General features: G+C 38.0%; 2 protein-coding genes across 2 annotated transcripts in view; one reads left to right on the top strand and one right to left on the bottom strand.

Moving 5' to 3' along the window:
• On the bottom strand, positions 1-2,245 carry LOC117298071 (transcription factor AP-1-like). Its single transcript, XM_033781302.1, has one exon. It carries the CDS (start codon positions 2,093-2,095, stop codon positions 1,127-1,129), a length of 969 nt encoding a protein of 322 aa, XP_033637193.1. The 5' UTR covers positions 2,096-2,245; the 3' UTR covers positions 1-1,126.
• Positions 2,246-2,852: 607 nt separating this feature from the next.
• Positions 2,853-20,159, top strand: part of LOC117298074 (mutS protein homolog 5-like) — a 103,772-nt gene continuing 86,465 nt past the window's right edge. Inside the window, exons 1-4 of the mRNA XM_033781308.1 lie at positions 2,853-2,923; positions 14,082-14,163; positions 14,977-15,066; positions 19,835-19,887. The gene's annotated coding sequence lies outside the window, so the exon portion shown is untranslated. The remainder of the gene's footprint in view (positions 2,924-14,081; positions 14,164-14,976; positions 15,067-19,834; positions 19,888-20,159) is intronic.

The following is a 20,159-nucleotide window of genomic DNA, read 5'->3' as shown; positions in this document are numbered from 1 at the left end:
CTTTTGAAAACAAGCAAATGATATTATGATTTAAAGCAGAAAATATGTCATAAACAGTATACATTAATATTGGCAATGTTTACTTCAATTTATCATGCAGACTTTAACCCATAGAGTGGATTAATGATCATTCAATTGTTTGTTTCACCTCGCCAAAAACCCTCAACCCTGTAAACCATCAGGATTTTAAACCCTGTTCCTGCGGCAATCTGTCCTCGCGAGAGACAACAATAATCGTCTGTCCTTGTACAATAATAAATTCCTTCTGGGTCAATGACATGACCCCAAATAAAATACTGGCATGAACTGTGCATAAAATTACAGAGGCCACAACGTATTATTATCAGCACACATCGCCTGCAAAAACATACACCAACCGCAACCTCCGAAAGAGGGTTGTATTAGCTGGCTATGTCAACGGGTATTTTTTAATTAAAATTCAAGTTTTCACCCCCAAAAGCGTCTGAAATAGCTAGGTTGCAAACGCATGGCCGGAGGCGATCGCTCAGTCCATGCAGACTTGGTCATAAATTTATATCGCAAAATTCATGCGGCGGAAACAGGCTAGCATGTTGGGCCGGCGGTTTCAATGCACTGACTGGTGTACTGTACGGTCCGGTCGGTGTGTGTGGCGACGGTAAAATATGCACGTTCTACCCAGTACGAAATCGATCGATAGTAGCTCATTTATGCATGCGCGAAGGTCGAATGGTCTTTGTTCACAACCCCATTCCTCTACTCCTAATCAAATATGCGGATAAGTGCGCCTTTATTAAAAAGACTTTGAAAGCAATTCTTCAGAAGATTTAACAAGAGATTTGGTTTAAAAATCCTACGGATTTGTATTTTAATTGTACCATTTCTTGTAGTAAAACGACAATTTATGGCTTAAATTTATGTACGATATCTCGCATAACAATAACATGTCTTAAGTTGGAAATTTGCTCCACCATGCAGTTTTGAATCATCCTCAGCACTTTTTTCCAGCACGTGAGGCCCGCCCCAACGTTCAGTACTTTAAAATTTCCAACTCAAGAAGAAAACCTTTGACAAATATTTACATATATTTTTTTAAAGATGAAACTGTTCCATTATTTACAAGAGTTCAGCAGTGTACATTATCAGTTTAGAAAGCAAGTTGTTGTGCAAGCATGACTTGACAACCGCTCTTCACATGTTCCATTACATTCTGCTTGAGTTGGCATACTTGTTCCCTCAGTTTTGTGGCTGTGGTGGAAAGCTCTGTGTTCTGTGTTTTCAAATCGTTAACCTTGTCTTCAAGACGGGAGATACGCTCAAGCTTTCGTCGTCGGCACTTGCTAGCCGCTACTCTGTTCCTCAGCCGTTTGCGTTCAGCCTTGATCCTCTCTTGCGATTCCATGTTGATGGGGGACAAGGGAGGAGTGGCACCATGCCCATGGAATACGGGTACTATTTGGGGCTGCTCTGGCGGCTCCTGTTTGATGTGGGACGGTACATGCGACCACCCGTTGTTGATGACGGTTGTGTCGACTGTTGACATGGACATCGTCGAGGCGATGGCGGAACTTCGGCTTGGGTAACTCACAGTAGCACCGGGCAGACTTGTGGTGGTGTGCATGGCGGGGTTGTAATCCAGGGCCGCCGCGGCGGTGGCGTTCGCCGTTGTAACAATACATGAGTTCTGTTGTGACGGGGCTTGCTGGATAACCTGCATGAACGCAATCTGGTTGTCCTCTTGGTCTTGATCGTCATCGTCGCCTTCACCTTGTGAGTTCGGTTGCCCCTGATGTAAACTCTGAAGGGCTTCGACGAACCCCTGAGCGAACGCCGCCTGTTCATCGGTAACGTTCTTGGGGCAGATGAACTGTGTTGGTGTCGGTGTGGTACACACCGTTCCTTGCTGGGAGATTATCATTTTTTCGAGTTCTGGGGAGGCCAGTTTCAACATTTGAACGTCTGGCGTAGAAAGAACAGCAATCGTGGTTCTTTTCTTCACTGGTCCACCATTTACTAGGTCCAGCGTCATGGTCTTTTTCTTGTTGAGCCATGGGTTGTGTGTATCGTCGTAAAACTGAACGGTCTCCATCTTTCTAGCGTGTTTTTCCCGGGACATAAACAGTTTAGCCCCCGTACAGGATCGACGGTGTTACACGCTGGCTGAGTCACTGAATGAACAAACAATGTAGGAGGAATCCCCTTTACGTGTGTATCGAACTAGCTGGTCGCAGCTCTCTGCTTTATCGTGGTTTCACTAGCAAGCGAATCTCTGAATAGGTTTCCTATCCGAGTGCTGACTCACATTTTATAGATTGACTAAGTAATCTAAAAATAGCATATGACGGATGACATAACGAGGAAGGCTTCTGATTGGATATCGGTGATGTCATGTATTATAATGAGGGTTCCCTTTTGATAAGTTGATTGGTCGCCATAGGAATAGCTAAATAGAGCAATGGATTGTGGGAAATACGGCGGGGAGTGCCATTCGACGTCACTGATGGCGGGAATGCGTTGCGGCACACAACACTCGATAGAAGGTGAAATATTTTATCATAACAGTGCACGTATTAATCTACGATCATATTTTAGTGAGGTAAAACTGAGAAGAAGAAAAATACTATAAACAGATCATGCAATTATGATACAAGTTATACATTTGGTTAAAATGTTTTGTTATTTCTATATCAAAATGCTACTTCACCGCCACAGTTAGTACGAAACACCCCCACTACATAATAATGACCGATTCCTGACGTCATGATCTTTTCGTGGTACCCCGGAAGTTGAACGATTTTCATAACAAAGGCTCACATGAGCGACCCTTAACTGTTCCACACGTTGCTTTACCTTATATGGAAAATCTGCGATAACGAAAGTAAATATCAAAGCTCGCCGATTGTGTGGCAGTGCATCGCTGAGCGGTGCACGCATCAAAAGGCAGGTGAGACCCTTTCAAACGTAGAAATAAAGTAGTGTTTTGAAAACGTGGAAATTTACACAAAATACAATAATAAAAACACGGAACTGAGTGTCACAAAATCCAAACTTTGAACTACAATACAACTTATGAATGATCATGTTCGACCCATCGTATACACAGCATGGCGAACCATTTTCCGTATGACGATGCTTTGGCCCATGTATTAATGTTGTAATATGGTTGTAATTGATGTATGCATGGAGGGTCCTTCATGGATATACATGTACATGTACGTAGTAATAACTGTCCTTATCCTGCCACAACTTTTCCACACAGTTTGTACTAGTATTAACCGGTTGCCCTTTTCATTTTTGCTAAAAATTTAACATCTATTTGAAAAGCAAAAACCCAAGAAGTATAACTTTACATTACTGTCTATTGCCAATAGTATTTGTATTTGGGTTTATGGATATTAACACAGCATTTAACATGCAGAGAAATGCGTACACGAGAGCGGCGAGCGTAAATGAAAGTTGTTGCAACCACGTTGATGTTACCCTAAGAAATTATTATGACAGTTGGTAAAAACAACAAAATCTATTTTGGGGAAGTAGGAAGTTGACGTATGTTATTTCATTCGTCAAATAAGTTTTCATACAATTACAAATAAATAATAATATAACATCAGAAAGGGGAATTCCAGCATGTGCGAGTGTATACAACATGTTTTGACGTCACAAACATTCCTTGAGAAAATCATTATTGTAAAAAACACCAGTAAGACTGGTCCTCATATCAATTAAATTGGCCTCATTCTACCATAGAGCAAGGATTCTAGAAAATACATGTACAAATTAATGGGAATTTTTAAATTTATCTTGTTTCCAAAGTCAACGACCAGAGCAGTAGGACCTACAACAACTATCGTCCTTTGAAATACCATTAAACTGATATATTTTTGTCAGTTAACAATGAAATATCAGGAGCGGAACTAGGAAATTTATCAGTGAGATCCCCAACCACCCCCCCCCCAAACCAAGCAAACAACAAACTTACTTTTAAAAAAAGCTTGAAAGTTGCAATTTAAATCATGGTTGGGACTCAAGCAATATGATTTTAGGTATGTAGCAATAAGGACCATTGTTATTAATTGGAGGCACAAGTTTAATGATTACCAATGAAAAAAAACACAAACAGTAAGAAGAAAACCATGGAGGGAGAATTAGAAAACAAAGTAGGAGCATGGAGGTAGGATTAAGGTTTTTGCTTTCTCAGTGTTGCTGTACACACCTTGTCCTTAGAGTACCCTGCCTACTTCAATTGTCCATGTGACATTTACATTGAGACAATGTGAAATCCCTGCCCAGTGTTTTAGTCTGTTCAGACTGTTCTCGTCAATGAATCTTGTCGTCCAGAGCCTCAGCTGGTGATTCATATCAGAAGGTCTTCTCCATTTTCCACAAACCGTTCTTGAAGATGACTTCAGGATGTGTGCTTCCAATCAGAGTTAGCCAGAATTTGCAAACAGGTTGTCCAAATTTGCTTTAAATTAAAAATTGGGGTGTCCAAAATGTACTCACTTTCAATCCATTTAAAGTGGAAATGGATGATAAAGTTGAGGGCGCACAAATTTAAAGCAGAGTGTCCCAAAGACTGGGAAGTCCACCCTGTACATTGCTGTGCACGTAGGCCTATATCTGACATCTTAAAACTTTTTACGAGTCTGGATGCATGAATCTTGCTGTAATTTTCGTTTCCGTTATAATATTAAAATAATCATTTTTCATTTGGGGCAAAGTGGGGGCAAAGTTGTAATTGTTTTAAAATATATACCATATATATTTTTGGGTTGGGGGGGGGGGGCTATTTAATATATCGTTAAATTCATTTGTCAATTTTTTAAATCTCATTTTGGGGGACTAGTGTTAATTCTGAGCAGGGGATCCCCCTCTGGTTACACCACCAATTGTATTCCTTGCTAATTTTCCCAATATAATAATGTTCATTGTATTTTTCATGACTGCACGGCCAGCAATGTTGAGAAAACATTGATGGAGTGTTGTGTGGGATGTCTGAAAACATTTACCACACTAAAAATAAAAAGTTCGTTTTTCTAAGGTTAGATAAACAAGGCCTCAATACTCTCAAAGTTGAGTGATACTGACTGGCGGTGTTATAGCAGTTCCCTTTTGATTTGGAGTTCATTCTTTATTCTATTGATCCAATATTTACTCTCAGCCCACGCAGAGTGACGTCACATGATTACTTATGATCTTTTTATAGAAATTACATCATGCAAACCAAGCGGTCTGGGTTTACTAGTATTATGCAGTGCCAGTCATGTGATGTTTTGTAAACGAAAAGGAAATAATGCACACACAGTAGTACAGCAACAATGCTCAACTCTGCACAGTATGCTTTTTCGTTTTTTTCAAAGTGGGTCACCAGTCATAGCTGGGAGCTATGGTTAGAGCAACACAAAACAATGCTTGTTATTATTTGAACGAAATTTGACACCATTCGTAAAAAAACCTCTCCATATTACATTGTATGTCAGTGATTTATTTGTTTAAATTTATTAAGAAAGGACAGCAGACTTTGGGACCATGATAAATGTTAGTGTTGTTCAAATGAGAACAGTTTTGCCTACGTAACATGTTAATGTTTGTAGAATGTTCTTTCTAATTTTAATCTGTGGTAAGTTAATTCTGGTCTGTGGACCATGATCCATTTAACATTTGCTCTAAAAGTTGATGTGTTCAACCATAGAAGATGCTCTATGGTTCAAGAACTTCAACCTTCTTGATGAAAATGTTGTTGTAAGTTTTTTATTAAGGGAATAAAAGGGTAGCGACGAGTTCTTAAACTGCTGTTTAAAACCGGCAGGGTCGTGGCCATGTGATAAGGCCCGAGCCGAAGGCGAGGACCTTAATCGCACGGCCACGACCCTGCAAGGTTTCAAATGGCAGTTTAAGAACGAGTCACTACTCTTGAATGTCCATTCATAAATGCTTTTTTTGGTTAAAAAGGTGCAATAAAGTAAAACAAAACTTTGTAAAACTTATCCGTTTTACAACGACGTTGAGCTCTGTACGAGGGGATTGCATTTTTATGACTGAGACAGTTTTCGGATATGCATTGGTGCGCGTATATATAGTGATTAGTATGCATCTAAACGTATCCGCAAACAACTGGTTATAAACAGCTCCAGCTGGTCATTATCATCTGTTCAAACACCCTCACATGACGCGCTCTCCACCAATAGGAAAAGCAAAACTGTCCGAGGTATTTATATGAATGTATTTCTAATGTTTTCTATAAATCAGCATAGGTTGACAAAAAAACGAGCATGAACCCTACCTGTGATTTTGACCCTTAATCTCATGGGTTCAGACTTGTTTATTACATTTTTTAGTATGTCAATGACTGAATTTAGTCAAAACCTCCCCCTTTAATATTGTAGTCAAACTATTTTGGACTTCATAACGAAATGTGGTTTGCTCACAGAGTCCAGGCTCCATCACCCCTAAGAAAGGTTTGATTGTATTCAATCATGGTAAACACACCTGAATGAAGCTTACCACACACTGGAATGTGTGTAGAAAATCACTGGTATGCCACAGTATTGTTGAATTACCTAGAAGGGCCAGTCCATAGCCTTTTCAATCTGTTGTGGTTTTGCAATAAACCAAGGCCGTTCTGTGGTTTGTGTAGAATTCCATTACAAGAATGCAAAACAAGACTGAAGCTTTTAATAAGTAATCAGTTTGTCTGTATTTTATCAGGTGAGGTTCTGCATATCATTTCAGGTGTTCTGGGATAATTTAACCACAATCCAACTCTGTTTTTTTTTAGTATCCTTGTTGTTTGTTCCAGAATCTATACAAATTACAAGACAATTGAATTGTTAAAAGTAAAATAAAAATCATATGTTAGAAAAAGGTAAACATACCTTTCAAAAGAAAATGGCAAATAAGTAAATTAATAGATTATTGCCTGATTTATTTCTCAGATTCAAATAATGAACAAATTAACTTTGCCCTTTACTGGACTGGACTTGACTGTTTGACCATACCCATTTAACGATTAAGCGTGTATACCGGACAGTGACAAGATGTAGCCTTTGCAGTGTTTGTAACATGTATTGAAGGTCTGATAACAGAGACAATATATTGATCACAAGTCCGTCTGAGGTCTGGGTTGCTGTATTACTAACCCAGTTGGGATTAATGTGCAGAATCATCAATGAAACTTAATTCAGTATGCGCATATCATTGGAAATATGAGAAGTTACTGCAATTTATTTGTTCACGTTTGGCTTTGGGAGTAGAATAGCCAGTAGCAATTAGTGCTCGCTTGCTGGCTCTCCAAGAGTTGAGATAATTGTAGTTAAGTGGAAACTGTATATTGGCGGATGGGCATGGCAGGGCGAGGTACACGTGTATTCGTTGTGGGTTTTTTCCTTTCCTCTCTTATTAACCTTGGACTAATGAAAACTGGTCTAGATGCAAACCAAACAGGAAGAAGATAAATTTATGCTGAGTTGAATAGAGATTTTGTTTATGAGCATTTGTCCCTTAATTACTGTTTGCTGGCCAAGTGTGCCAGGTAAAACACCTGAGTACTAGTCGACGTTCTCCCCAAGTGGTCCTGCTGGCTAGTTCAGTGTTTAAAAAGAAACTATTTTACTGACACGCTAGATGATCCCAGAGGCTAGTCACTGAAGAAGTTGAAGGACAACACAGCCAATTTCCAGATTTTGTATTTGTTAAAACCAATTTATTTTACAAAAAACTATCACCCACTAAAATATTTCATTGGCTATATTATTTTCAGTACTTATCTTTTCTAGCCAACTGTCAACTGAATCTTCTTGACTTTTACCTGGTCTTTTTGATAATCCCTGGACTGGTACATATTTTAGAGAAACGTGGGGTTCTGTCAACAGTAAGCAAATATAGTTAAACAAATTTAGTTTACCTTTCCAAAATCGTATTGGAATAAGAACATTCGGTATTCCGATTGGTTTTATACTGCATGCCTTGATGATAAATGACTTTGTTAATAAAGGGTTGTACAAAGGAGATACATTTGAAAATGCAATTCAGCTATGACGTATCTGAATGTTAAATTATTCTGTCTTATTTACCAAATACTGCATTTTGGGCACAAAGTGTTTTTTATAAATTTAGAGTTAAATCCAGTAACGTGCTACCAATTAAAGAAATATTGACCTCATAAACAAACCAATAGGCCCCCTATGTGTAAACAAAATAAGAATATTTTTTCTTCTTGAAACTGAAAACTGTGAGAAATCTTAAATTCTGACTAGGTGTTTCCTCATGATAGATTTTTAAGGAAGGATGAATTATTTAAGCTACATGTTTAGATACCACAGCTCATCTTTAAAACGCACATCTCAAAGAGGCAAGAACCTATAAGCACTCATGTTCTACTACAGGAATCCTGAGGAGAGAGGAAAATTCCGTTATTTGCACAGCACTCTTGTTTCTCACTGGCTTGATGAATATTGATCAGTCTGTCTAGGCTCTGGTTGAAATTGCCCTTGGCTTCGTCTGGGTTGATTTTCATGAATGAAAGGAGGAGGCCCCATCATGCCAAGCCACAGTGTGTAATGCCATTATCTACTCACATGGAAATTTAAGTGGAGATTCAAAGTGAATATGTCTGGTTTCAAGGTAAAGTGAATGAAAAGCTGGGGCCAGGGGGATTGGGACTAGCTAGGTGGATGAGCATTATACAGTGTTTATTCTGGCCGTGCCAAGCTGAAGTGGTATCCTAATTCTGCATAATGAATTCCACCACACTGGGCTTCTACACCGTTTATGAAAACTCATTCCATCTATGCACGATGTACAGTTATTTGCTTGACCATGGAGTAATGAAACAGGTATAAATCTGTTTTAATTGCACCACGCTTTGACTTGTGCAATAAATCTATAGATTGCAAAAAATAAATATTTAAATGTGTTTTTTTGTTGTCACCTACGTACTAGGGATGGCAACTGAGGAATCCCTTCCGTCAAAAAAGTCACTTAAAATTCTGGTGAATATTTAAAAAACTCTTAAAATGTGAACACTTAGTTGCATGAAAAAAACAAAAACACAATTTTTAGAGTAAATTTGTGTGTTTGGTACAAATTTGCATGGATTCAGATACACAAAATTGTTATTTATTTTGGTAATTTGGTTTAAACAAAGCAGACTTTGTTCATGCTTAACTGCTGAGCAAGGATGATTGCTTCTATGCCCAGCTCTTATAAGCTAGCTCTAGAAACCAAAACATTGTACAATCCTCCTTTTAATGTAAATTCTTCATGAACAAGATTGTGTCTAAATGGTTGTATATCCGTGAACTCTCCAGAGAAGTTTTGGACACATTGAATGATTTGCTAGCATCTGTTGCAAACATTTCTGACAATAATCTTGAATTTCCATTTCACCTGTTGCTTTAGCACCATTCTAGCACCTCAAGATCAATCTTAATTCCCTTTTTGTGTCAAGACTTTGAAATAGAGATCTATTATAGCTTGGATGAGCTTTGGGTAGAACACTGTTTGCATTAGGCACCTGTGTAAATTCATTTACTGAGTAAATTAAGCAGGAGCCAGAGGGATTTTGTCAACTGCCTGATAATGTCATGACAAAATACAGTTTGTTGCAACAATGTTGGTTACTACTTCGTCATTTCACTACGTATGTTTACGTGTGTGTGTGTATACAATATAGACTTGTACCTAGCCTCTGTATTTCTCTTCAGGAAAAGCAAACGGTAAGGAAACCAATTAATCATGCTGCTACATAAGTTATAGAATTGCGAGGGACTCAAAATACTCGGTGAAGTTGTATTGCAACTTACTCTGCAGCAGAGTGATGGTCACACAATCTTGACCAATTTGGATTTTTTTTTTAAAGGATTTTTTTTTCAAAGAGGCAATTTCAATGTGTAGGCCTACATCAACGACACAAAGCAGAAATCTGATTTTCTGTTTAATTTTGATGACTTTAAAATGCTGAGAATTGTCGATAGCAACTCCCTGATGTCCTAAGTAATGAAAATCATTCCTGTTGTTAGCGTGAAGTGAGAATCCGTGGATTTACCAATCGAGAGACACAGGAACATTGTCACCCTCTTAATCCCAGAAGGGGTATTACCCTGATTGTATCTCCTCAATAAAGATATCATTGGTTACCCACAGTGAAATCTTTGGATGATACTGCCTAATAACATGCCTTACACTTGGTTCTTTTGGGCAAGGCAGTTTTTATTAAGTACAGGATAACTATGGGGATATAAAAATGTGTGTCTGGAACCTTTGAAGGGGCACCAAGGCAATGATGACCAGAGGCAAAAATGCCTCTTTTGTCTCTGTGAGGAAACGGGTCTGTAGCCCTGCTTACTAACTCAGACAGTTGTACTGTCATTTTCCAAGCATGGAAATATGCATGGAGGCATGGCCTCTGTTGCCCTGGTCTTGGGCTTGGTGTCCTTTTTTTAATGTTTCCCATAGACCTAAAGATTTAAAAGTGGAAGTCCCCTTTCCGGAATTAAAACGGTCTTGCTCTCTCAAATGACTTGATAAACCTGATAAATATACAGTGAGTAAAATGGACATAGATTCGTTCCATCACACATGTCTACGTTCATTATTGCGTACGACCAGTAAACGATACAATACACTTTGGAATATGACGTCACACCCTTTTGTGTTTCTAACTGTAGACTAGCACAATACCACTTTTGTTCCATTGTAACTGGCAGGTCTTGTGACAGGGGGGGGGGACACCTGCATTTCGTTTGTTTACACAGTTGCACAATCATCCAAAAAAACTTTTTAGTGTACATTTGTACCTCTTTAAAAGGTTAATATTCCATTCCATTTAGTCGTCAATGAAAATAATGTTGACTCTCTCATATTCCAGCTTGTGTCATGAAAATAAATGACCGTTTAAAAGTGAAGTGTACACTTAAACATATTGTTTTACATGAGTATAAAGCACTTTTTATTGCACGATCAATTGTGGTGTTTAGTCATGGGCTCCCAGCGTGCATACAAATTGTACTACGTACTTTTATTTGGCACTTGTCCAGCATACTCCACAGTGCGCATTTTGAACTGATACTTATGGTAGCCCATCATTAAAAAAAATCATCAAAAATCATCATTGAAATCCATGATCATCGTCTTTGATCATTCATTATTAGAGATCCTGGATGTTTCCAAAAAAACTGTGAAACACCCAAGATGAATGTGTAGTTTGAACAAATCCCTTTGTAATGTTTCTTTTTGCTTTGTAACAAATTTGATATGTTCAACATATTGTACACAGTCAAGGTGACAGACTTGACCTTGGCCGTGGTGAAACCACTGTTCAGTTTTTAGTGTATGCCTGAATGCAGGTAGTATGGTTGTTTAGGTTGTCTGGTGGTATACAGTATGCACAGAGCTAGGACTTAGCTCTACGGTATACATTATTATGAACAGCTTACAGTTAACAGTGTACATCATTCAAGTTCAGTGATAATACTTGTTTGATGAATGCCATTCCAGAACATTGTTTCCAGGAATGTGACGTATACTGGCATCGTAAATCAAGGCTTCTAACCCGTATCAGCTTGTCAATGTTTCATAGGGTCTATCCACTAAAATTTATGTTACTGGATGCATTATACAAGAAATCCTAACTGACTGCAAGTGATATAGCATTATAAGCAGTAAAACAGCTAGCCTAAAGTATTTGTGAATTGAAGTTTACAATTTTTATCAATTTATTATAATGTTTCTTCCCAACAGTCTTTGTTTTGAAAATACAAAATCTGCCCAAAAATATACATATAATGTATATAAATACTAAAATAAATAAAAATTAAAGAAAGTCATTTAATTTTCCATATAGACCTTATGCATTGACGTCATCCACCGGCCATCTTAGTGGGAAAACGGTGACAAAACAATCGAAACGCACAGATTTGTACGCGCAGCGCACAGGATTGGCCAATGAACAACCTCCTTTTGACCTCTAGGTGAGGGTACCCTACTGAAATGACGTCATGTGCATAAGGTCTATACTGCAATATAGAAATTTTATTTTGAGATTTCTCAAAACCTCACCCTTGAACAATGTAGTTTGTTTTGTCTTTAACTGAAAGATTACACTTAGTTTATCTTTCCACTATGTATTTTAGAGTTTTAAAAGTTTTCGTAGACCCTTTCCTCATTGGAGACACTAGTTTTCTCAGATCCCTTCGACCAGCTCTCCTCACAATACTACATCAACCACAAACTGTCTATTATGATTAAGTATCAGTAAGGCCTACTCGTGACCGCTTTTAACTCCATAAAAAGGGTGTACGTGATACATAATACAGGTATACAATGTTACATGGTATAAGTCTATACCCCAGCCTTATACTTCCCACTAGTAAGTGAATACTGACAGCCCCTTCCTACTGGTCATGCTGGTGCATTCATTCTTAAAAAGCTTAAAATGAACCTTTTCTTAGTTTTTTTTCTCAATGACCTACATATGTACGTTTCTTTCCTATACAGGTGTTGAGTGGATTCAGCATGTATATTGGCGGGGAGTTGAACTTCCTTGCAAACTATGATCTTAATACATTGTAACTAGCTTGGAATAAGTCTTTTTTTCCATGAGGATCATGAGGTTGTTGGCTGTTTGCCAACATTATATTGATAGCTTTAGTGAACCAAAATAATCTTGCACCACAGTCAAAACCCTGTGTGTGGAGAAAATCAAGGTTGAAGTTGAATTACATATTTTTCAAACTCGGAGACTGCTTGCTGTTGTGTAAAAAGATAAACAACACTAATACCAAAATAAAGTTGAATTCTTCATTTGTACAGAGCTATCAAGTGTTTTCATCTAGCAACTGTTTTAATAAATGTTAATCACTTCGCGAAAAAAGAGATGTGCACGCTGACTGCTGTGCACAAACCAATGCATGCGTCGCCAATGTTTTGGCACCAAGCATTGGATAAAGACGAATCGTGATACGCTACTTCGTTGAAATGCAAATAGCAAATTTAGTTGTACATCCGTCATGCTACAAAACTAAAACATGTTAGGTCTTAAAACTTGCTGAAAATGTTAAAGGGATACGTTGCCTTGGATCGGGCAAGTTGTTATGAAATGCATGGTTGGAAAGGTGTTTTTAAAGAAGAATAATAATAATCCACATAAATATGCCTTGAAATCGCGTGGATTGCCTTTTATTAAGCAAACTAACACGGTCGGCTATTTTGTGGAGTCAAAAATTTGAATGGCTCGCTTGTTAAATCACGATCACGCGCAACTCGAGGCATTATTGTGTGGTTCATTGTATTCTACTTTTAAAATATCTTTCCAACCTTGCGTTTTTTTTTTCTCAAACGCTTTTCACAAAGACCAACTTGCCCGATCCAAGGCAACGTGTCCCTTTAACAGCAATGAATTTAATATTTCACACAACACCTAGTTTGCCAAACTTTGTGATCACCCCTTAAAAACAGTGACAAGACCAATGATTAAAGATGCTTAATTGCACTCCTCAAAATGGCCCTCAAACAACTTGATGTCTCTCTTGTGGTGTATTTAATAGTACATTTTACATGAATATAGCAGAATTACACCTTGAATTGTTTGTTTGAAAACTTTGACTTCCTTTGTGGTGAGTTGGTTGTTATCTGGGTACATGATTTTAGAGTTTCAGTTTTGATCATTTAGAAACAGTCATAGATCATTCCAAGGGCAGTGGTGTGAGTGGATCTACAGAAGCAATTGTTGTGTGGGTGTGCATTTTTAGGTGTGCATTTTTAAAAATTATAACGAACAAAGGGCACAAACTTAGGGGAGTTTCATTAGACCAAAGGTCTTGCAAAGTTTTTACTGGACCATAACATCTTGAGAAAGTACTTTATTTACACAAGTTTTGTACACAAACTGCAATGAAAAAGCTGTGCTTCTGTTTCATGAAGGAGCCTTCATTCAATGATTGTATTAGACATAAGTTCAAGTTTTTTTCCTAAGGTTATCTATGAGGTACACTTTGTATGCTTTACGGAATGTTCCAATGAACCATTTTCTTCAAGTGAAGCATGAAAACAATATTAGTGATTGAATTAAAAGTTTGTTCTCTTCTTTTCTTTTCTTTTGACAGATCTACTAAAGTTCTTTACCAGTAAACCCAACAGTGGAGCACCAGAAACTGTCATTGCAATATGCATTTTCAACTTTGACTGGTAAGATCACAATTTTCTAAAATGAAACTTGTTTCAAATAGTTATTCTCCCACTTACAAATATTGTTTTGCTGACTTGACTAACAATGCAAACAGCATAATTAGGCATAACAACAAAATGTTATGTTGGCGTAACCCGACCTACCCTAAAAATATGGCCGACCCTGGATATTTTTTTATTTTTTCAAGGGAAGGAATTTAATGACTAAAATCTATAAAGACATGTAATTAAAAAAAAATGTCAATAGGAGTTTAAAAATATACTGTTTGTTGTGTGTTGCCTTGTTTTCTTTTGTTTCTTTTTGTTATTGTGTATACTACCGGCTTAAAAAACTAGAAAACATGTAATTTTTCATTGCTGGGGGGGGGGGGGGATCCTTACCTACCTACCCTATTTTTGGGGGCTCGTTACGCCAACATAACGCATTTTTCGTTATGCCTTAGTGGATTACCTGTTGAATGGTGTATAGGCATTGACCCAAGGAGGGGTTGGGTCCATGGAGTCTGGACCCCTCCCTGCATGCTCTCGATTACATTGTTTAACTTTGTGTTTTGTTTCTAACTAGCTTTTTTCTTTTTGTAAACTTTAAAATTGAACCATGGCGTAATAGTAGCCCTGACCATAATTCCCATTGCCTGCTTGCATAGTACCCAAATTATCACTTAACCTTCCAGTTAATGTTGTCATTTTGTTTGTTTTCTGGTGGGTTTTGCTTTTTGGATACCTGTAGTAGTATCAAAAAAACTTCATGCTTGATAATTATTTGAAACAATAGTTGTGGAAATATTATGAATGAATTCTTTTCAATTTCAGCTAAAGGGTTCCAGTCGCTGCCAGGACCAAGCTGACTTGTCAGCTTAACCATTTTACACAGATCATCATCAACTGCACTTTAGTACCACGGTGAGTTTGAGGCACAATCGGCTAGCTGCATTAAGACTTTGAGTGTTTGTTCTTTGAGCAATTGAAGATGTTTCTCTTATTTGAATCTTGTAGTATACCTGTAATATGCACTATGATGAATCTGCCCTGTGTGTTGTGGCGCATTGTTTATTCGGACATTTACATGATTTGTAACTTTATGCGCGCTTCTTATTCTATGCGTCAAGTGCGATTATTAAGTTGCAGAGTTCAAAATAAACAATGCACCACAGCACACGGGCCTGATTGAACATGGTGCATATTGATGTACATTTTCACAGCTAATTTCAAACATTACTTCCCAGGGCTTAGTCCCCATGAGTGTGACAAACATGTTCTTCGCTGTGTTTGGATTGAGTGTCTTCAGCTATGGCTTTCGCTGCTGGCAGCATTGAAGAACGGGCCCTTCCTTTGTAGCTACAGTATCTAGTCTATAGCCAAAGCAATAGTAAATTTTGCCACAACCATCTGAACTCATATGGCCAAACTCAGACGTATTCAGCAACAATAAAAATGTTGGTTTTATCAAAAACAAATAAGACTTACAAATTCTCAGCTTTGCGTTTATTCCCTCATTATTTTAATACTGGGAAAACACATCACAGAGGTTTATGTTCAATACACTTTTGGGTTGACCATTTAAGCAAAATCGACTGGAGCAGGACTCGAACCTGGGACCTCAGTTGGTGGCGCTGTACTAACTGAGCAACCTAGCCCTATTGTTAAGGGTCTCCTTATATTTCTTTGTTTAGGGGAGTGCAAGTTCTTTTTGAAGTTCTTTGTGTCTGCTTTTGTAACATCCAAGGTGTAGTATGAAGTCCAAAAGTTTTCAAAAACATTTTAGTTATGATGTTTTGGCCCTATGATGATAAGCCACCAACTTTCAACACCATACACTTCTAAAGATTTTAGAGTTTAGCTGTTTGCATTAACCGACATCCAGCTGTTTCTATGAAAGTTGGCATTTTGAAAAGAAGAAGAATAATATTGGGTTACTCATAGTCTATATCTGGTGACTGTATAACCACAATTATGTGTACATCCTGAATAATATACACATATGAATCAATTCTTGCTGGTCAATCCAAACTACAGACCCAGAAATTATGACAGGGTCAATCGTTGACAGAGGGGTCATTGTAGTGCACTAATTTTGGCTACCCTGTAGGGTTCGTCAACATTTCACACAGAAGAGATGGTCTGTATAGATATGTTTTGGCTTAGGGGGGTTTGTCAAAAATAACACTGTGTAGAAAAAGCTCGCCACTGAAACATTGCTGAGGAAGCCTCTGATATCCTGTGCTTAGCCTTCAACTTTGCAGGGTTGAAATTTATTCCATACTCTGTTTGATGATCCTACAATTGTCCTAATTCTCACTTTGTCATATCTTAATAATGTTGTCTCGCGTCGACGTTCAACCCCTAAAAGCCAAGATTTTAAGGATTTCTAGAATCCAGATTTTTGACTTAAAAAGTGGTTTCATGAATTAACATGCATAGTTGTTTACAAATTTGAGAATTGTTTATTAGGTTTAAAAAAGAAAGCATGATTTTGTTTGTTTCAAGTTCTATTACCCATTCTGACCACCAGAAAAGGCCCCTCCATCATCTTGTGATGTAAGACTCTTTATCAAACCTTGACCGATTCCTCACTTAACAAATTTGTGGCTGTTCACCTCTGTCCTGCACCTAGCCATCAGTAGGCTATTGACCCACTTGCTGCCCTTGTTGACAGGCAATGACCTCCCTGGAAGTGTGCGCCCCCCTAATTTGTGCCCCCTTCACGAGGGGCCAACAACCCCCACTCTCCCCCCTTGCTACCGATAAACACGGTGGACTGTTTAGGATCCTGCATGGACTGTACAAATTAGTTGTGAGTTTTTTAATTTGAGAAAATTGATGCTTGGTCTTGGTGTTGGCAAGTTGACTGGGGGAGAACCGCTTACTTCGCTGTTAATTTATCTTTAAGAAAGTCTCCAAGGAATTGGGGAGGAGGTCTTTTGCAGCCTTAAAAGGTTTAGCATTGGTTACTCACACGGGGAAAAAACAGGAAAAAGATAGAGAGAAGAAAATGGAAAGAAGCTGATGGATACTCAGTTGTATTGTTGAAGTGAAAGCTTGGATTTGAAGTGCATGAACTGTTTTGCCAGGTGTCATTGCATGTCACTCCTTACGAGGCTGTGCTAAGTTTTATTGATCAATCAGTAAAAATTGAAGAACAAAAACAAAGGGTCAAAACAAGGTTTTAAACGGACATTTAAGAATGAGTCACTACTCTTTTATTCTCATTCATAAATGCGCTTTTGTTAAAAAACATTAAAAAAATAATACAATTAAGACACTTTGACAATTGAAAATTCAAGGTTTGAAGTTTTTTTTTTATTATAATTTCCTTTGAAAAATTCTGATAAAAATCAACACTATTTAATGATAATGGTTATAAACAAAACTGTAGGGTGTGATTTTTCTCTGTTGTTTTTGTGTGATTTATAGGAATAGCATTGACTGTGCGAGTCTGTCAATATTAATTTGCATAAATCCTTTAATTTGTTGTGAATTACCACGTAGTCATTCAAGAAAAATATCTGCAAACAAAATCATTTCCAAGTTATTCAATTAAATCACTTTGTTTAGATGAGTTATTCTTTTAGCAGTGATAAGTAGCTGGAATCATGTAGAAAAGTCACCAGTCAAATTTTCATACATTACAGCTACTTACAAAGTGCCTGGTTAAGGGCGACAACTATGCACTAATGTATGCATATTTCCGTACACCTGTATGCAATTTGGTAGAGTTGGTAAACAAATAAAAATCTTACTTCATCTTATTGATATTTGGCTTGAACTAAACATGTAGCATGAGCTTTACATTGTCAGTTGTAGTTACCAAAGACCTTGTCATTTTGTATTGAGGGAAATTAGCTAAAACTCCTGGAAAGTGGTATAATTGGGAGAATTTCCTGTGCGGTTGACTCCAACATCGAGTGCAAGACGTCGGGGCACACGATTCCCATCGGATGGCAACAAATATTTGCCAGATATGTGGGAAGATGATCGTGTTCATGTTGCCGACTGTAAGGCTAGGGAAATCGTTGGATAGGAAGTCAAATTTTCATCAATTATCTTCGGGCTGATCTCAGGAAGGTTTTGCAATTGGTGGAGTGAAAGATGGTAATTAGTTGCATACCAGTGAGTGCAATTATCACTGTGCATCTTGGGGATGCAGGAGAAGGTTTCTATCCCAGAGGATGTAAGAGTTGCCTCCAACAGTCATTATCTTCATACAAATATTTCAAGTCTAATCATATTATTTTTGGAGATGTTCGTCAAGATTTTTTTCCACAGACTACGGCGTACACAAAATGATAGTATTTTGGGCATAGAGATGGTCTTTGTAATGAAGGATTTTACGTTTTACCACCAAGAGTTATTTATTTTGTCTAATTGCGCGTAGCCAAGATGCACTTTGAGATTCAGTTGTTGTGGCCGATCGGTTAATTAAGAGCGCCAGACTTATTCTGTGGTGTTTTTGATATGTGGGTATGAATCCCAGTTGTGGCACTTGCACAACATACTTGCACCAGGTTGCACTTTACCAGGGCCCAATTTCATGGCTTATCGTCGAATTCCACGTTTACGATCACGATTCCCCGCTAATGTGCAAGCGCAGAATTTCTGCGCTAGCCTTGTAAGCGTAGAATGCCTACTAACGTTGAGTATGCACGCGCAGAAGCCAAAATTTGTCGCTAACCCATGAAATACGCTTGCCGTAAGCACAGAATTCCCTGCTTCCGTAATACAAAAAGTAGCTGACCGGGAAAACAAGGTTGATGTATGATGTAATCAAGTGTTTTGGGAAGAGGTTTGTGTTTACTATTCAAACGATCTACAAGTTTACAATGTTTAAGATTGATATTTGATTTATAGCAAGGAAGAGAAGGATTGGAGCAATGGGTGTGTTTTTTAATCCCTTAAAGTTCACATTTCTGGAACCGTTCAAAGTGGACAACTTGCTTCTTGTTAGGATTAACAGCCAGATTAAATCTTACCTCGATAAAAAAGAAGAGAACTTTCATCCCAAAATAGACGTAGTCTCCTTGTGGTATTTTATTTGATTGATTTAAAAATAAAGCATCCTGAAGTTTTCATTCAATAAATCTTTGAAAAGAGCATTGAGTCTTTGGGATGTTGTATTCCTGTACTGTTTGAAGAATGATCTGCGTGACCATGATATTGACGTTGGGCGCCAAAGTTTCAAAAACATGGGCCTGAAACCTTGGTAATAGCCTCCCCCAGGAATAACTGGCTCTAAGCTCGTGGAAGTGAAAAGATTAAAAAGTTCTCCCCACTATTGCTTTGGGAATTGACGATGGTTAGGTGTATTTCGGAGGGTAAAATCCCCCTTTCCGTACAGCCTCAAGTTGGATCCTGATAAGCTCTGAAGGGCGCACCCGTTGTGATACCTTACGTTAGTTTCACATTATTGAATCCATCAATGGGTTTCAACTACTCCTAATGACTTGGCCCCCTTCTTTCTCTATTCGCAAACGTACCCCCTCCCCTTGAGACGATGTTTGTGAAAATATTGATTATTATCATGCTGTCTCCAGGCTGTCTTTGTGAATTAAGATTTAATTGAGTAATTGGAGTGTGCCTTTTAATAATAAGATAGTGGTAACTGTGCCTTGGCGCTATTTCAATATCTGATCTGTAGTAATCATCGGGTTTGAATATTTCTGCTTTCTTTCAGGTAAATGACATTTGAGGACCAGTGCTGTCTAGTGTTCTACACGCGTATATGAGGTGAGTAGACTGCACCGTCTCTTGCAAAATCAGAGGGAACTTGGTAAATGATGTTACCAAGAAAAACATTTAGACTTTTTATTTTGTACCACGCAAACTTCTTGGCATTGCGATGGAAAAAAGTCCAACACAATAACAACAAACCGCTTTGTAAACATCAACAATACTAAAGCCCAAGCATCTTCAGTAGTCCAGTATTCTCCTGAAGATGAACAGAGTGTTCTGTTTAAAACATCCTAACTGCTCAGTTCTGATTCGCAGAATCACCACTT

Source organism: Asterias rubens, chromosome 12 (assembly GCF_902459465.1).
Source record: "Asterias rubens chromosome 12, eAstRub1.3, whole genome shotgun sequence".
Taxonomy (NCBI): domain Eukaryota; kingdom Metazoa; phylum Echinodermata; class Asteroidea; order Forcipulatida; family Asteriidae; genus Asterias; species Asterias rubens.
The sequence above is the reverse complement of the archived record's forward strand: the minus strand, read 5'-3'. Positions and strand labels throughout refer to the sequence as shown.